The sequence below is a fragment of the Osmerus mordax genome, chromosome 22, assembly GCF_038355195.1.
Source record: "Osmerus mordax isolate fOsmMor3 chromosome 22, fOsmMor3.pri, whole genome shotgun sequence".
NCBI lineage: Eukaryota > Metazoa > Chordata > Actinopteri > Osmeriformes > Osmeridae > Osmerus > Osmerus mordax.
In genome coordinates this window covers 7561597-7578060 of record NC_090071.1, presented here as the reverse complement: position 1 = coordinate 7578060, position 16464 = coordinate 7561597, and the positions used below count along the sequence as shown (strand labels likewise).

At 48.7% G+C, this 16464-nt stretch overlaps 1 protein-coding gene across 1 annotated transcript in view; it reads left to right on the top strand.

The window, feature by feature from the left end:
• The window catches only part of gpc5a (glypican 5a), a 69965-nt gene that overhangs the window by 8118 nt on the left and 45383 nt on the right, over positions 1–16464 (top strand). Inside the window, 5 exon segments of the mRNA XM_067260374.1 lie at positions 14939–15030; positions 15032–15121; positions 15123–15146; positions 15148–15402; positions 15713–15946. Of these exon segments, the coding sequence (XP_067116475.1) occupies positions 14939–15030; positions 15032–15121; positions 15123–15146; positions 15148–15402; positions 15713–15946 (695 nt within the window).

Below are 16464 nucleotides of genomic sequence, written 5' to 3'. Positions count from 1 at the left end.
TCATTAGCAAGAGCTAACCACATGTAGCCTTGTGCTATTCATTAGGCTTCCATTAAGCCTACAAAGAGCCCTGTTAACTTGCTAGCCTGATTCCGTAGGTGAAGTATTTAATGTGACATAGTTCGTGTTTGTGGACATCTGCTTGAGAGTGCACATAGGTAATGACTGGGGGGCATTTCAACACAGTCCACTTAGGTGTGGATCTGAAGGGGATGGAAACAGAATGCGCTAGTCATCCATCCTGTGTGCCTGCTTGGCTCTAATTGGAGCGTTATGTTTTGCGAGGACCATCAGTTGACTAATGAGTGCAGGATGTCAGAATCTGGTCATCCAGGTTGGGCACTAAAGAGGAAAGCCACAGGTAGGGGAATTAGCTCTGAGATTGGTACAATTTTCCCAGGTTATTTGGATGTACCTTTACACCTCCCCCCCCCACTCCTCCCCATCTCCATGTTAAATGGAATTGTGTTGCTGCACTAGTGCAGTCTTGGAATATTATTCCATTGCCATAAAAACATAAAATATTTGTCAATACTTCACACTCCTGAGAGAGCTGCTGTTTGTCCTTGAATTTATTTTAAAGCATGGACACGGCATTCTCCAGTGTCTTTTAAAATATTTGCTTTCTAAAATATGGATTTTTTCCATTTGCATCTAAAATGAAATAACTCTTTTCTTTCAGTCACGATCAGTCAATCTTTTCAGTAGAGACAGTTACCGCTCTTTTCCCTCAAACCATAAAGAATCTGTCTGCCTTTTCTAAATATACAATGTGAACAGGAGCTGTAGTATAGTCCTTCTAACTATGCCATTCTGATCTGAGCCCAAAGACAAAACAAAAGCAGGAATGCTAAGTGTCACTGTTTGCTTATTTCAGCTCGCCCGACCCTGCAATTATGCAAACATTTCAGAAAATATGCACACTGTAGGAAAATGTAGCCAATCTGAACTCTTTCTGAAGGTTATGCATGTTAAGGTTATATGAGCCTCATTTTAATAGCTGCCAACGTGTTTTATTTGTATTTAATTGGTTGCTCCAGTAGTTGTGTGAGTGACTCATCGGTGATGTGGTTGGTTAGTACAGTAGCATGATGTTCTCTTCCAGTAAAAGTGACTATATCTGTCACATTTTGGCTGCTCGCCGTGGTCGGGGAATAAAAAGTTGTGGATGGGACTCTTTTCATGTCTCTCCCCTTTTAGAAAAATATCTTCTGCTGTAGGTTACTTTTCAAGTCTGGCTTTTTCTTTTGATAGTTTTCCTTATTATATTCTTTTTGGTGTGTTGATGTCAGTTTGGGCGTGTCAGCTGAAAGCAGGGTTAGGGTTATGGTTGGTGGGAGATAACACCCACAAAGTAACTGCTTTATCACGGTTTAACCAGCATGTTATACAGCTTCAAAACAGGTTGACTCTGACTCACTTGTCGCTTAAAGCCTGTTATTTAGTGTGTCACATGGATAAACAACCTCAGTATATATTTTTACCTTAGGTATTTAGGGTTGGTTAGTGACAGATCCCATCTTCCCCCTTTTATAAAGCCCCCCCTCCCCTTACATGAGCCCATTTAGCATGTTCTCACCAGCACCACTCCACCGTAGCAGTACTTCATTCAGCAAAGTGGGCGATGGAGATGCCTGATGTGCGCAACTCTCTTTGTGAGCGCTGAAAATCCACCAGAGCTTTTTGTTGCTCTTGAACATGAACAAGTAGCACAACACCTGTAGGGTTTCAGAGATGTAATGGGCACTTTGGTGCTAAACTGAATATCGAAATGTTGCTCCTTTCTCTTTGTACTTTGCCCTTTGACCTGTTTCGATGGAACAGAGTGGTGCTGGTTGGCTGAAGCACCTTGTGCGCACGCTAAATTACACCATTTATTGTAAGTGTGCAATTGATGTAGCCTCATCAAAGCAATTAAGAGTTGTGTTTTAACAAAAGTCTTATTTGCGTTTTCAATATTTCGCCAACGCTTGCTCAAAAACCACAAACTTAATATAATGATTTCAAGGGGAATTATGCAAATGTGTCAATTAATCAATGGCAAACCATATGAGATCTGCCTGTCTCCAGGAGAAGTTGGGTAAATACTGATCAAAGTTCTGATGACCACACAAACTTTCATACAAACCATTTCTGAAGCCTCTCTCTCTCTCTCTCTCTCTCTCTCTCTCTCTCTCTCTCTCTCTCTCTCTCTCTCTCTCTCTCTCTCTCTCTCTCTCTCTCTCTGTTCCTTTGTGTAAACTCAGGATCTTTCATTTGGCTGCTGCTCTTTGTCCCTCCGGTCTGTGGCAGTGCCTCCTCCTTTGTTGTGGCCTCTTACAAGAGGTGTGTGTGTGTGTGTGTTTCGGACTCCTCGAGATTTCCCACAGAATTGGTCTTGGCTTTGTGATTCATGGCTGAACAGTTGATCCAGGGGAGGACATGGAGAGAAAGAGAGAGAGAGAGAGAGAGAACGAGAGAGATGGAGAGAAAGTTGGGAGGCAGCCAGACTCTTTTGAAAGTCTCTCTACAGCCTTTGAAGTGTCGGAGGATGAGGATTTAGAGAGAAGTAGGATTATTCAGAGTCAATACCCTTCTGAAATAGATGCAACATTCTGTCCCCCAAATCCCTTTCTGACAGACATTTGACTTTCTATCCAAATGAAAACTAAAACACCACTATTCATTCTTTATTTACATACATATGAGAACAAAACTCTTTTAACAAAGATAATTAGATAACATTCCAAGTTTACAGGACAAAGGATATGTTAAAATTACCATGGCCTCCGAAATGTAATTGCATTGTAATATTTTTCTTTCAGAGTAGCTGGTGGTCATGGCACCACTTGGCACAGTGTGTGTGTTTGTGTCTGTGTGTGTGTAGGTGTGTGTGTGAGTAGGTGTGTGTAGGTGTGTGCGTGTGTAGGTGTGTGTGAGTAGGTGTGTGTATGTGTGAGTAGGTGTGGGTGTGTGTAGGTGTGTGTGTGTGTTTAGGTGTGTGTGTGTGTGTGTAGGTGTGTGTGTGTAGGTGCAGATGGCTCTTGAAGTTCTGTTCACACAGTCATGTCAACACAGGAGCTGTCTTTAGCCTTGTGTGCCACTTTGACATGACTGTGGGTAGCAGTGTGTGTATGGTTCAGACCGCAGGAGTAAGAAGCACACACACACACACCCACACACCCTCACACACACACACACACACACACACACACACACACACACACACACACACACACACACACACACACACACACACACACACACACACACACACACACACACACACACACTCACAATCCACCCATTCACCCACTACATTTGAGTCAGAGATGAGACCTAAAAATACACCCACTTGTCAGCACTTTACATTGTTTGTCTCCAGAGTGTACGTTTGAAATGGAGATTCATGGCCTCAAGCTACTGACTTCAGGCCAGCCTGGATACTAGATTGGATTGTGCACCTTCTAAACTGCAACTCTGCTGTGAGGACCATTTTACCATCCTCCCTCCTCAGAACCCTACATCATATTCAGCCGGGTGGAGAGAACTGCCGTTTGTTAAGTGTGGGAATATGTAAGGCCTGAGTAAGTGGATAACACTGTTATCATCACACACTGGGTCACAACTCAAGTCACATCAGACCTGGGGCAAATACTATGTTGCTGATGTCGTCAAAAAAACAAAATCCTACAGACAGTATCTCCCATGGGAAAAAAATATTTGTTACTTATAAAGTATAAGTACAAACATTGAACACTTCCAGTTGTGTACAAAAAGATGAATTTAATGACAATATATGAAACTCATTTAATACATTTAAATTAATGTTAAGTATTTTATTATTTAGTATTATTCCCCGTGGGCTGCCAGAACGGAGGACAGAGGTTCCCAGTAATACCAATCTTATGAGAGCACAGCCCAACATGCATTCACTGGCACACACACATCTTCATGAAACTGGAGAGCTTGTTTTACAAAATAGTTTTTCAGTGATCTCTTTAAATAATAGAAAACTCTCCTGGATAGTTTTGCGGGGGTCGTGGGGGGGGGGGGGTCCAACTTTTTGGTGGAGGATTAAGGAGGAAACACAGTCCATTTAGTAATACATTTTCTCTGCGTTCTGATCGGTCATTGTATAACCCTGTCAGAGAGGCTACTGGGGTATTTCCTAAGTTATGAAGGAGTCAGTGGGGATTATGGTCTAGCCAGTGGAGCACTGAACATCCACTAACACCATGTCCACTGTCTCCCTCTCCCTACCTCAGTTTCCTCCCCCTCCCCTCTTCTTTTCCACTCAACCCCCCGGCTGGAGAGAGGGCTACATGGCAGATATAATGACATAATTGCCCTTCTATATCGTTAGAGCATCCGGTTAGAGTGACAGGCGGATATGATTGGCCAATTACTGCGAGGCCACCGGTTTCTTATAGGCTGTCCTGTGTAGATTTGCTGATTGATGGGCTGAAACGGAATAGTTGTTTTTGGGGGTTTGTGTGGGGGATCTGGCTCTGAAAAGCTCTACTCTGTGTCGAGGGGCTGCGTTTCAAATCTTTCAGTCATGTGATTTGAACTTTTCACGTAAACTCACTTAACAAAGATTTACAGCTCAGGAGACAATTAGACTAACAGGACACCAAGTTTTATTCAAAAGTTTGATATCGAGTTTTATTGACCACTTACCTACGGTAATGTCCTCCCCTTAATCGCCACTAAAGAATACTGGACATCAGAGTCGAATGGACTCAACAATAAGGTAATCACTGCTAATTTTCTCAGATGTATTCAATAACTGCAGGTAATATTCATCTGAGCAGCCTTTCAGTCCAGCCTACCTGAGGCTCTCTCCCCTCAGTAGTGGCTAGTCCCCCTGTGAGGCTGGAGGAGAGCCCTCGGCAGCCTCACACAGAGCTGCCTTTGAAACCCAATGAAAGGTTTATTATGACCGTTATTATTTCACTTCTGCTCTTAAAACTGTGGAAGGTCTGTATCGTTCCCTGAAGCTTCTGGCACGCAGGGGACGCGTGTCGGCTCGGAGCCGCTCGCTCGCCAACGCACGCCAGGAGTGGCACGCACGTACACTGGGGCTCCCATGCACACGCACACACACACACATCTCCCCCCCACCCTCCACACACACACAAATCTCCCCACCCTCCACACACACACACATCTCCCCCCCCACCCTCCACACACACACATCTCCCCCCCCACCCTCCACACACACACACACACACACGCAAACATGCACGCTCCCTCTCCTTAGTAATACTTGTGTTCCACTTTGTTGAGCCCCTCTTCCTCAACAGCATATTAAAGGCCGACTTCCCTGCTCTGCCCCCAGACCTTTGAAGGGGAGCGGACTACAGCGGCTCCTCAAATATTGATTTTGTAACCTCCATGGGAGCGGAGATGGAAGGGGGAGGGCGAAGGGTGAGAGAGGGATGGAGGAAGAGAGAGAGAAGCGAGAGAGAGAGCGAGAAAGGGAGACAATAAGAGAGGAAACCAGACAAGAATATGTCCCTCCTGGCTGCGTCGAGTCTAGGCTGGTTTCTGCTCAGGGTCTCCAGGTCTCTGGTCTAATGTTCTATTCCCTCCATGTTCTATTCTTTGTCCACATGGCTGTTTGGAATAGCTACACTGAGTGGCCCATTGCCTCTCTGCCCTTAGTGTTGAATAAGACATCATTCCAAGGATAGCATGTGACTAGCCTACTTGTGAGGGGGGGGGCAACAACAGAACCACAAGTCATGTTCCTCAGCGGTGTGTGTGTGTGGGGAGGGGGGGGGGGGTAGGTAGGAGGGAGTCGGAGAACTGGAACGGGTTTTGTTTGTTTGTTGTTTGGCAGGAAGCACTCCCAGATAAGGGCAGAGAGGTTGTCTGAGTTTGTCCAGAGACCTTCGATAGATACCAAGCTCCTTGTCTGGGCACGGCGAGAGAGGAGACACACTCCTGTAATCAGTGTTCCGCTCCGCTCCTCTCCTCTCCGCTCTCCTCCTCCCTCAGAGTGGAGTGCATTACCGTTTGTATAATTGAAGGTCGGAACTGCGGCCTGTCAGTCGGACCACTGTCTGAAAGCTGTCGTCTGTAGCCGAATTTGGTCTACGGCGACTCTTTGAAGTGACCTCAATGACGGCATGTGACCTTGCGTAAACTTTGGGAAGGCAGTCAAAGTACAAGCTGTGCAATGTGTCCGAGCACGTCCAGCAGAGTGTGTGCCCAAGGTCAGGGTTGAGGTGAACCATGACTGTTTCTGTTAGAGGAGCCGGTCTGCTCTCTCTATCTCAACTGAGACTGGTCTCCTTGATCCTACTTAACGGAAGGCATTAGTACCAAAATCAACGCCACTCGCTACTGTGTGTAACTCCCCCGCCCCCTTCCTGCACCCCCCCCCCCCCGCCCCCTCCCCCCGGCCCGCCGTCAAACTCGAGCCAGGACACACTCCCACAACACCTCAGCGCAGCTGACTGTGTTTGCCGCTCGGAAACAATGCCTCCTTTATTGAAACCGAGGACCCCTGATCCCGCCGTCCCCCACCACCCAGACAGTGTTTTTTCTTCCCCCCGAGCACTACAGGTCAGAGGCTGCTGCTCCCTGGTGTCCCTGGTCCTGTTCTCGGCGTGTGGAGAGGGGGGAAAGGCCGGTAAACACCACGCACGGTCTGACTAGTACAGAGCGAGAAGGGTCGCGCACGCACACACACACACACTTTGGCCAAGCCTCTACCCCTCCCTCCCCCCTCCCCCACCCACTCCCCGATTTCTACCCCTTAAGCCTGTGAGTTTACTCTACAGATCACAGGAGACAGGTATACTGAGCCCACTCATTCACAGTGACTTCACTCCAGCAGCCCTCCTCCAGTCAGGACGGACGGACTGGGGGGGGGGCAAAGAAAAGCAAAGAAGCTTTCATTCTAGTTACACCTCAGTCTTGCGCTAACTTAGGGCTGTCTGCCAGTCAGTGTTTGAGTGTGTTTTTGTGGGCCCCTTTTAGACATATGCTTCGTTGTTCTCTTCTCTGTCATTTTTTGGTTGTTGCTTGATCTCTCTGGTTTTTAGATTAAATCTCTTCTCCAAATGGCCAGTTGGTCTGTCTCCAGTGGTAGCTCTCCTGCCAGGCATGGAGGGCATTAGTAAACGGACCTCCAGCCCCAGTCAGCTGGAACTCTGCTGCCAGACTGTGTGTTGTGTTTGGACCGGGCCGCACTGCTGGGGCCGTGCGATAATGAAGCTGTTTTCCGTCCATCGTCTTTGCTTTTTCCTTTTCTGTCTCTCGGCCTTCCTTCCTTTCTCTCTCTTCCACCCTTTCTCCCTCGCTTCGTTTTGGTCTTTCTCTCGCTGCCTGTCTCTCTACCTCTCACCGTCCTTCTCTCTCCTTCCTCATCCTTCCTTCCTTCCCTCTCTCTCTCTTTCTCTACCTCTCCAAAACTAATAAGGTGCGCTGCCTGACAAATACTTCTGCTGTTGTACAACCTCCTTCTGAGATTACCAAATATGCGAACTAGGCTCTGCCTGTTGCTTTTAAATCCTTTGATATGGAATACATTTGGAACGTTTCGAAATGATATCCCCCTTGGAACCATCATAAGCAGTAGCTAGTTAGAACAATGTCATGTTTCGAATATCAGTGTCAACATATTTTGGCATTAGGGCTGAATTGTGTAAAGTATTTTTGCAAGTTAGTATGGACGTTATCCTCTCCACTTATCCTGTGATTTACTGAACTGAAAGAGGGATTTAATGTCCACACTGTTCCCCTATATACAGACGAGTCAGCACATGGCCTCATGTGTGTTAATGATAGACTTGATGGAAGTAAATCTCCTTATTGCATCCAAACAAGCTGATGCTGACTGTTTTCCTCTGCGGTCTGTAGCTTGTGACACAGACAGTCCTGTTAAGCTAACTCAATCAGACTTCTCAGCTCCAGTTTTGGGCTAAAGTTAAACAGCCTCCATTTTAAGTACATCATTAAGATGTGATTACGCTCTCCCAAAGCCTGTTTCATAGAATAGCCGGACAACAAAACATGTTACAAGGTTACTTAAATATAGATTTGAATGGGCCCCTTTGTAAAAGAACGACTTACACACAGTCAAGTGGATTGTGTCTCATCAGAGAACCTCATTCAAATGTGACAGGGTTACAGTACACTGAGAATCTAAACAAAACAGCCCATTGAAGGCATGCTCTCTGATGCCCAGGAATACTTTGTTGTCGTCGACTGCACCGTGTCACCAAAGGGAATCTTTGGGCTCTTTTGTGGCCACGCAGAGGGCTGAGTCCAAGCCACAGACAGTGACTCACCAGTGGCCGACTAGCTTGGCGGGCCTATCGAATGTCGCAGGCCTCTTTTTCTTGCGGCCGCGGCCTTTCAGGCGCGATGAATCACATAAATAGGAGCCATCTTCGCATTGCTCAACAGTTGTGAGCAGGTGGCATCAGAATGTCTTTGAAGCAGGAGACATAGTAGAAAGAAAAAAACGATTTCTGTGGAATTTCTATCAGGCTAATCTCTTTGGACCAATTTTTCCATAGAGACAATACTGCAATGGGGTCTAGTAGATCGAAATTGGATGGAGGTGAAATAGTTTGGTGTTCTGGTGCAGTATGTTGTGGGCTCTCTGTAAAGTGTGGTGCAGTATTCTACTGTGTACCTTACAGGAATCTGAAAATAAAATGTGTCAATAAGTGAACCTTTGCTTGGTAGTACATCTTGGGTGGTGATGTGAGAACACACACACACACACACACACACAATTCACCAAAGCCAAAGAAGACAAGCAGAACACAAAGCCTTTTATGGCTGATCTGAACATCTGATCTTTGTTGTCCTGCCAGCATGCTCGCGACATGGTGGGCTGAGACGCACTCCTGTACTGTGTGTGTGTGTGTGTGTGTGTGAGAGACATGGAGTGTGTGTGTGTCATGGCATGCCCAGGCATCGTTCCTCCTGTCTCTGGGTGACGGCGAGTATGAATTGCCTCTCTCTAACTAGCCCCTTAGATACGAGGGTTTCCCCCTGTTTAGACCCACGCACACACACATATACACACACACACACTCACTTCCATCTCCCTGCCTGACCGACCCCATTCCTGACTGACATATATCTCATAGGCACACAGTGGCACAGGTACACACACGCAGACGCACACATTGCTCTCGTGGAGAAAAGCCTCGGAACGTGCAGAGACAAATAGTTAAAGGCCAACTCCACCCTCCAAGTCTCAGTCTGTTTGAGTAGCTCCACTTTGACTCCCAACAGCACCCCTCCTCTCTGTAACATTTGAAACGTAATTGATAGTTGAAATGGCCTTTTCTGCGTGGGAGTGTATAAGTAGAGGTCTACTGTGCCGGGGTCATTATCTTTAAAGGCCACTTCAAAAAATAAACGGTGTATTTGTCAAACCAAGGTTGACTACAGAGAGTCAGTATAGGACTTCATCCATCACAGATATCAACCCTCCTTAAGCTCTTCTCCTTGCAGTCACTGTGGCGGTCAATGCTCAACACCACGTTGAAACTCATTGTTGATGTGGGCCCTGAAATTGGAAAGAAAAATGTCTCCCCCTACTGGTTAGAGTGAAACTACACGCTCTCTCTCTCTCTCTCTCTCTCTCTCTCTCTCTCTCTCTCTCTCTCTCTCTCTCTCTCTGTCACTCTCCCTCCCTCCCTCCCTCCCTCCCTCCCTCCCTCCCTCCCTCCCTCCCTCCCTCCCTCCCTCCCTCCCTCCCTCCCTCCCTCCCTCCCTCCCTCCCTCCCTCCCTCCCTCCCTCCCTCCCTCCCTCCCTCCCTCCTCGGCGTTTATCAGTCTTTGAAGACATCATCAGCGTGGTCTTAACGGCTCTTCAGTTTCCTAAGCTGACTAGCCAGCTCGTCTGGCTGGGTCTGGCTGACAGATCACACCTCGGGATCACAGTCTTCACCCGCTGCCCCTCTGGTTTGGATGGGGAGATTTAAAGAGCTCACCGCTTCCAGGTTGTTTGAGTATCCAATGTCTTTATGTTTGTGTGTCAACAGTGGGGAAATACCAGCCTATTTCGCTCTGACTGAGCAGGTACACACGGGATGTTGTGATGTGTCTGTGTATTTCTCTTGAGAAATACACAGACACAGATAGGGGAGATAGGAGATGGAAACAAGAAGGGGGAGTCATAGAGAGTGGCCTGTTTGTCCCCCCCCCCCTCCCCAGTCCGAGGCCTGACCATGCCTCATACTGCAGGGTTAGACATCCCGCTGTCCCCTATAACCAGATCACTCTGCATTAGTGGAAATGAGAAATGCTACAATTAAGAGACAGTGGGGAAGGAAAATGGGATGAGAGGAGAAGCCTTTTAGCCACGGAGGCTGGCATGGCAACGCCTCGGTGGAATTGTATTAAAAACCCTTTCTGCAATTGTTGTATGATTTAACATGTGTCAGTCTAATGGCTGGAACGGCCGCACGGTCAAACATGGATTGTTTCTAATAGGGTGGGATTGATTTGGCATATTAGCATGCGTGGGGCGGCGGTCGCCTGGATGGATGGACAGATTGGTGGCTTGGTGTGGAGGTTGCTAGTGACACTGGGTGGTGCAGTTTGTAGAGGTTGAAATTGCTGGTGGACGGTCCTGTGTGTTTCACTGTGAACATTGGATGATGGCAGTATGCTATGAGCCCACACACACACACACACACACACACACATGCTCAGTTTGGATTGGGACTGATGGTGTCCACATGGCTGGTAGGAGGTCAGAGAGTGAAGCCAGACCTCCAGGTGTCTGTCAGACTGCTTTATGTCACACACATGCATCTACACCACACGCTCACTAGTTCAGACCAGACCTGTTGGTTGATCACATTGGTTTTCTTTTGCTCTACCGTGGTGATAAGCAGACATGCTTTGGCAGTGTGCAATGGCGCAGGTGTATTTTTTTTTACAAGAGCTTGAATGTAGTTTACATAATCTCAGTGTTAAATTGTCAAGTTACCGGGCAGCAGCAGAACCATAGTGCCAACTATAAGGTAGGAGGGAACAAGGACCTCCAAGAAGGAATATTTGTTCAACTTTCTGAGACCAGGATAACGGTAACAATTCTATAAAACCCTAAATAAGTGTCCTGAATTTCTTAGATGCCATATGATGCCTAAGATATTGAACGGCATAAAAAGGAGCTGGTTATTGAGCAGGCTTTGTTTTGTACATCCTTCTGTGGTGGAGACGAGTGGTGCTAGTTTCTTTGTTGTGTCCTGTTGGTGGAGTTTCCTGTTTGTTCTGTAATCAACTGTCTGTAGCCCCTGGGAGATACACACATACACACACACACACACACACATAAGAATCAGTGAAGCATCAACCTAGGCCCTAGGAGAGTTCCGAGCTGTTCACTGGGCCCGAGACACTAGAGCCCACCTCATAACAAATGGTTGTCATTAAACAGGTACCAGGAGAGCCATGAGAAACAAAGAGACCAGATGCTTTATTCCACTCCACCTTAAGCATCTAGGTGCCCCCCCCATCCCTCCCCCATCCCTCCCCCATCCCTCTCCCCCCCCCCCCCCCCCACACCGCCACCCCACCAAGCTCCCCTCTGGGACCAGAGGACATAATGACATGGGGATACGGGGAACCATATTCCTTTCTTCCCTGCCGTTTGTCTTTAGAAGTACCTCGACAATCTCAGATATACAAGGCGTGAGTCATCACAGCATCTGTGAGTAGCTGACTAACCTTCCTTTTGTTATACAGAGACACAGTAAGCTGTTGGTCTTCAGCATAGTTCAGCTCCAAACCCTGCATGATGCCTTAAGCAGTAGCTTCAACCTCCGGGCCTGGCCTCCAGGAAGATAGGGGAGAACGTCTCGTGCTTGTTCTGATAGTGGCATCGGTGCAAGTCGTTCAGGGGGAGAGGAGGTAGGGAGGACAAGGTGCAGGGTAAGACGTTGTGTGTCTGGGTCATGTCGGCACTCTGCTGCATCATTCATGGGCGTCTGTCTGCTCTGATAGTGCTGTATCCTGAGCCTTACCAGGGCCCATGCACACACTCATGCTGACTCCCTGACACACATGCCGAGCTCTTATGGATCTAGAATTCTCCCTGGCAATAGCACAAGTGTGACCGTTGAAGTTTAGGTTGGTGGAGCCAGCAGTATTGGAACTAGCTTTAGGGAAAATGAAAGGAAAACACAAACAGTTTGAGAACGTGTGATGAGGCGTCACTGTTGTGTATCCCAGGTCTAAAGCGAGCTTCCAGATGGGCTTCCTTCTTTTTCACTCGAGACTCTTCGCCGTAGTCTTGTCCTCTACTGACCGTCGTCATCCTCACTGATCAGTCCCTCCTCTGTCTGTCTTGTTCCCTCCTCTCTGCTCTTCCCCCTTTGACTGTCTTTTGTGGCGTGCCTTCGCTTCTTGCGCCACGCTCCATCACCCTGTGCTCTCTCTCCTTTTCCCTCTCTTCCTCTCCCCCCCCCCATCTGCCCTTTCTTCTGCCTCTCCCTCTCTCTCCTCCTTCGCCTTCTCCCGCTCCTTCTCCCTGTCCCCTCCCTGATCCCTCTCCTTTTTCTTCTCTCTGTTCCTGTCCCTGTCCTTCTCTCTCTCTCCCTCCCTCCCCATTCCTCTCTCTCTGTATCCTTGGGCGTCCCCTACAGTTGATGCCGGCAGAAAGTCTTGCAGGCTGCAGTCAGCCTCTTATCTCTCTTCTTGCAGAGGCTTTCAAAGAGAAATAAGCTGCAGGGAGAGTGCAGTAGAAAGGTCGTTTTTCACCTTGTCTTTCACTTACGGCAGTCTAAATGACTAGTAATGTATACTTCATGTCCAGGATTCAACGGCGAATAGGCCATACTATGGAGGTGGAGAGTTCTGTGGGTGCGTTTAGGACAATGGCCTGTTATAAAGTTAAGAGGATAAATCCAAATGGTAAATTAGGGGCGCATTTCCCCCTGAACTTTCAATGTTCCTCTTCACGGCTGTGGGCTACCTGTTGATGCCTGTCACATCCGCGCTCCTCGGCCCTGCTGTCCTCTCCTCTATGTGTACAACACACCCTCTTTGTGCTGCTTGACAAGCGGGATTCATTAGCCGGCCAGGCTAATCTGGCGAAGCCCCCCAGAAGCGACGTGGTAATCCCTGTGGGACCTTCAGCAGCTCTGCTCAGCCACATACAGCAGGTGCTCTGCTGGAGTAATCCCTCCACGCAGACGACGTGCAGGAGACACACACACACAAGTACACGCATTCATCCACTCATACATAACACACACACACACGGGTATACACATTTCTGCTTGTACTTATCCACACCCCCCCGTATGCGCGCACACCTCAGGTCAACACATTCCTGTCAGGGAATTCAACCACGGCAGTGCCACCTTTACCCTGTCACCCTCTCCTCTCTCCTGCTGGTGCCTCAGTGCCCCGCTCTGCCCGGGCCCCTGGCTCCCAGGCCAGCCCTGAACATCTCTCTGGACCCTACGGCCCCTCTATCCAGGGTGCCCTCGGTCAATCTCTCCGCGCTGGTGCACACCATTCACGGCTCAGCCCCTCTACCCAGCCCTGGGCCCTCACCTTGGGGCCGGCCAACTCTCCACTATAACCCATGACAAGCACATGATGGGGGAAGAGGCCCACGGTTCACTTCTTAGAGCAGGGTAGTGGAGAAAGGCGGGGGAACCGCTTGGCTAGCTAGAAGCTCCACTGCCTTTACCAGTCCCTTTTTTTATTTATTTTTAAACATGTTTGAGAACATGCTCAGGAACTGTTGGACTACGTTTCACACTGTGGACCTGTTGTGAACGGGACTGCGATCTGACACAGGGGATAACTTGTGTTGTGAACGTGCATGGTTGCGACTCTCAAAGTTGATTCGATGTTTTAAACTGAGGAAGTCAGTCTGGTTTGAACAGTGTACCCTGCATCGGGCTACTGTAACTTCCTTTTGCCTTGGGTGTCGGATTTGCTTGTGGGGGTAAATCACTGGATGTGGTCTGGTCCTGCTGTGCATATTGAAATAGGATTAAGAAAAATGAGTGTTGTTATCCTGGGGTATACATACTGACACACACAAACACACTCACACACCCACACACGTACACACACTGATATTGTTAACCAGACTCTTGTGGCAGAGACAGGGGGATGTCAGGATATGTTGGTTCCCTCGTGGCAGATTCACCAGCCCGTGCATGAGACACTTTCCTTTTCATAATCAGAGAGGAACCTCAACAGCAGAACAACAAAACATATTTTTTTTTGTGCGATACTTCCCCTCCAAATTAATCTTCCTCACAAGTGTTTAATTGACAGTGACAGTGTGAAAGAACTCAGTCTTGCCTCAGTAAGTTCTTTCTCATTGATCTATTTCTCTGTAGTTCTCTCCTTCAGGCTCTCTCTCTCTCTCTTCTCTCTCTCTCTCTCTCTCTCTCTCTCTCTCTCTCTCTCTCTCTCTCTCTCTCTCTCTCTCTCTCTCTCTTCCTCCATGCCTCTCTCTTTTCTCTCTCAGCTCTCAGCCCTCCTGTCTGCCTCTGTGGGGTGTTGCCTGAGGCCAGTGCTGCAGCAGCTCTGCTCTCCCATCCAGGCCTCAGTAGGGTTCCAGGCAGGGGGGCCCAGGCCTGCCTCCTGTCCTGCTAGCTTCCCCCAAGCGCTGCTCCGGCTCTGCTGCTCCAGCTCTGCTGCTCCTGCTGCGCTGCCAGAACGAGCCTTTGAACCTCCTCTCCTCCTCCTCTCCGCTTCTTTTCTCTCGTCCCACACTCATGTTCAGAACAACTCGGGTCAGTCACACATTGCTGCCTAGTTGTTAGCAAGCGGTTGTTTGGTTGTTGTGACCCCAGCGACAAGTTTGGGCTTCCCTATGACTCAGCCAACCACACTGTTATGACCCAAACTGAACCATGTAGGAAGGTGAATATCAATTCATTTGTGAGCATATTTCTTTTGTTTCCCTCTCTCTCTCTCTCCTCCCTCTCTCTCCTTTCGACAGAGACCTTTGAGGGTTTAATGAAGCAGACGGAGAACCACACCAACACCCTCCTCCTGGAGTCCTACAGGAACATGGCTGCCGAGGCGTCCGCCCCCCGTCAGGGAGCTCCTCACTGACGTGGGCCTCTTCATCCTGGGCTCGGAGCTCAGCGTGGACGACCTGGTCCAGCGCTTCTTCGACGCCCCTCTTCCCGTTAGTCTACAACCACCCTCATCAACCCGGGCCTCAGTGACATCGCCCCTGGCTACGCAGAGTGCGTGAGGTCCTCGCGCCGCGACCTGGTGCCGTTCGGAGGGGCCCCCGGCCTTCTGGCCAATCAGATCGGTCGCTCGGGGGTCCAGGGCCGCCTCCTCCTCCAGGCGCTGCACCTGGGCATCGAGGTGATCAACACCACCGACCACCTGACATTCACCAGAGAGTGTAGACGAGCCCTGCTCAGGATGCAGTTCTGCCCTCACTGCCAGGTAAGACGTGTGTGTACGAATCTGTCCACCTTTCAATCGAAACAGCATGAATTCTAATGCACCTGTACTTGTTACAAATGGCAAACACACATAAACTTGATGGTCCCTTCCTTGAGGGTTTAGGTTGGTTGAGGGGGCAGTTCTATGGCATATGTGAAGCCCTCTGTGACATGCTTTCCGTGTAAAAAGGGCTATACAAATAAATTTGATTTGATTTGATTTGAACAATTCCTCTAACCGCTAGCTGATGAATTCAAGAGTGCGCGTTTCAGTGTTATCTGCAGTGTGTCTTGTTGCCGTGTGTGTCCAGGGCCTGACCCAGTCCAAGCCCTGCATGGGCTACTGCCTCAACGTGGTGCGTGGCTGTCTGGCCAGCATGGCCGAGGTGGACACCCACTGGAGGGAGTTTGTGCGCTCCCTGGAGGGCCTGTCGTCACGCATGCACGGCAACCACGACATAGAGCAGGTGCTGCTGGGAGTTCACACGCTGGTCCACGACGCCGTCGCACACGCTCAGAAGAACGGGCCGCGCCTCTCCGCCCAGGTGGGACCCCCCCCACGGGGAGATTTGTTGTTTACGGTTTGAGATGTTCCCTCAAAGCATCCTGAGCTCAGCCGATGCTGTCAAATACATTGCTCAAATTCCTCACGAGTAATCGAAATGACAAATGACATATGGTATGTTTTGTGAGTTGGAGTGTTTTGGTGGTCAAACGGAAATATCCTATTAGCCCGCAAGCACACAACCGAGATGTCTTCAGCAAAAACGGACTGATTGGTAGAGATGAGAAAGAGGGGAAGAGGAAGAGTACTTTCCATTTTTACTGTATGTTAATAGAATCCTCTAAACTCAGCCCACTATCCCAGCTGCTACCACTCTGTCAGAGAAGAATGTGGAGCACAGACCAAACATAAGTGGCTGGAAATTGCACATACCACACAACAACAGTTTGCCTGGAACACTCAAAATATACCATGTGGGTATTTCTCTAGTCAGCTCAGCTTGGATAGAACCGCTACCCACTCAAGCCAAGGCCCAAGTTCTCCACCAAAACTATTTTT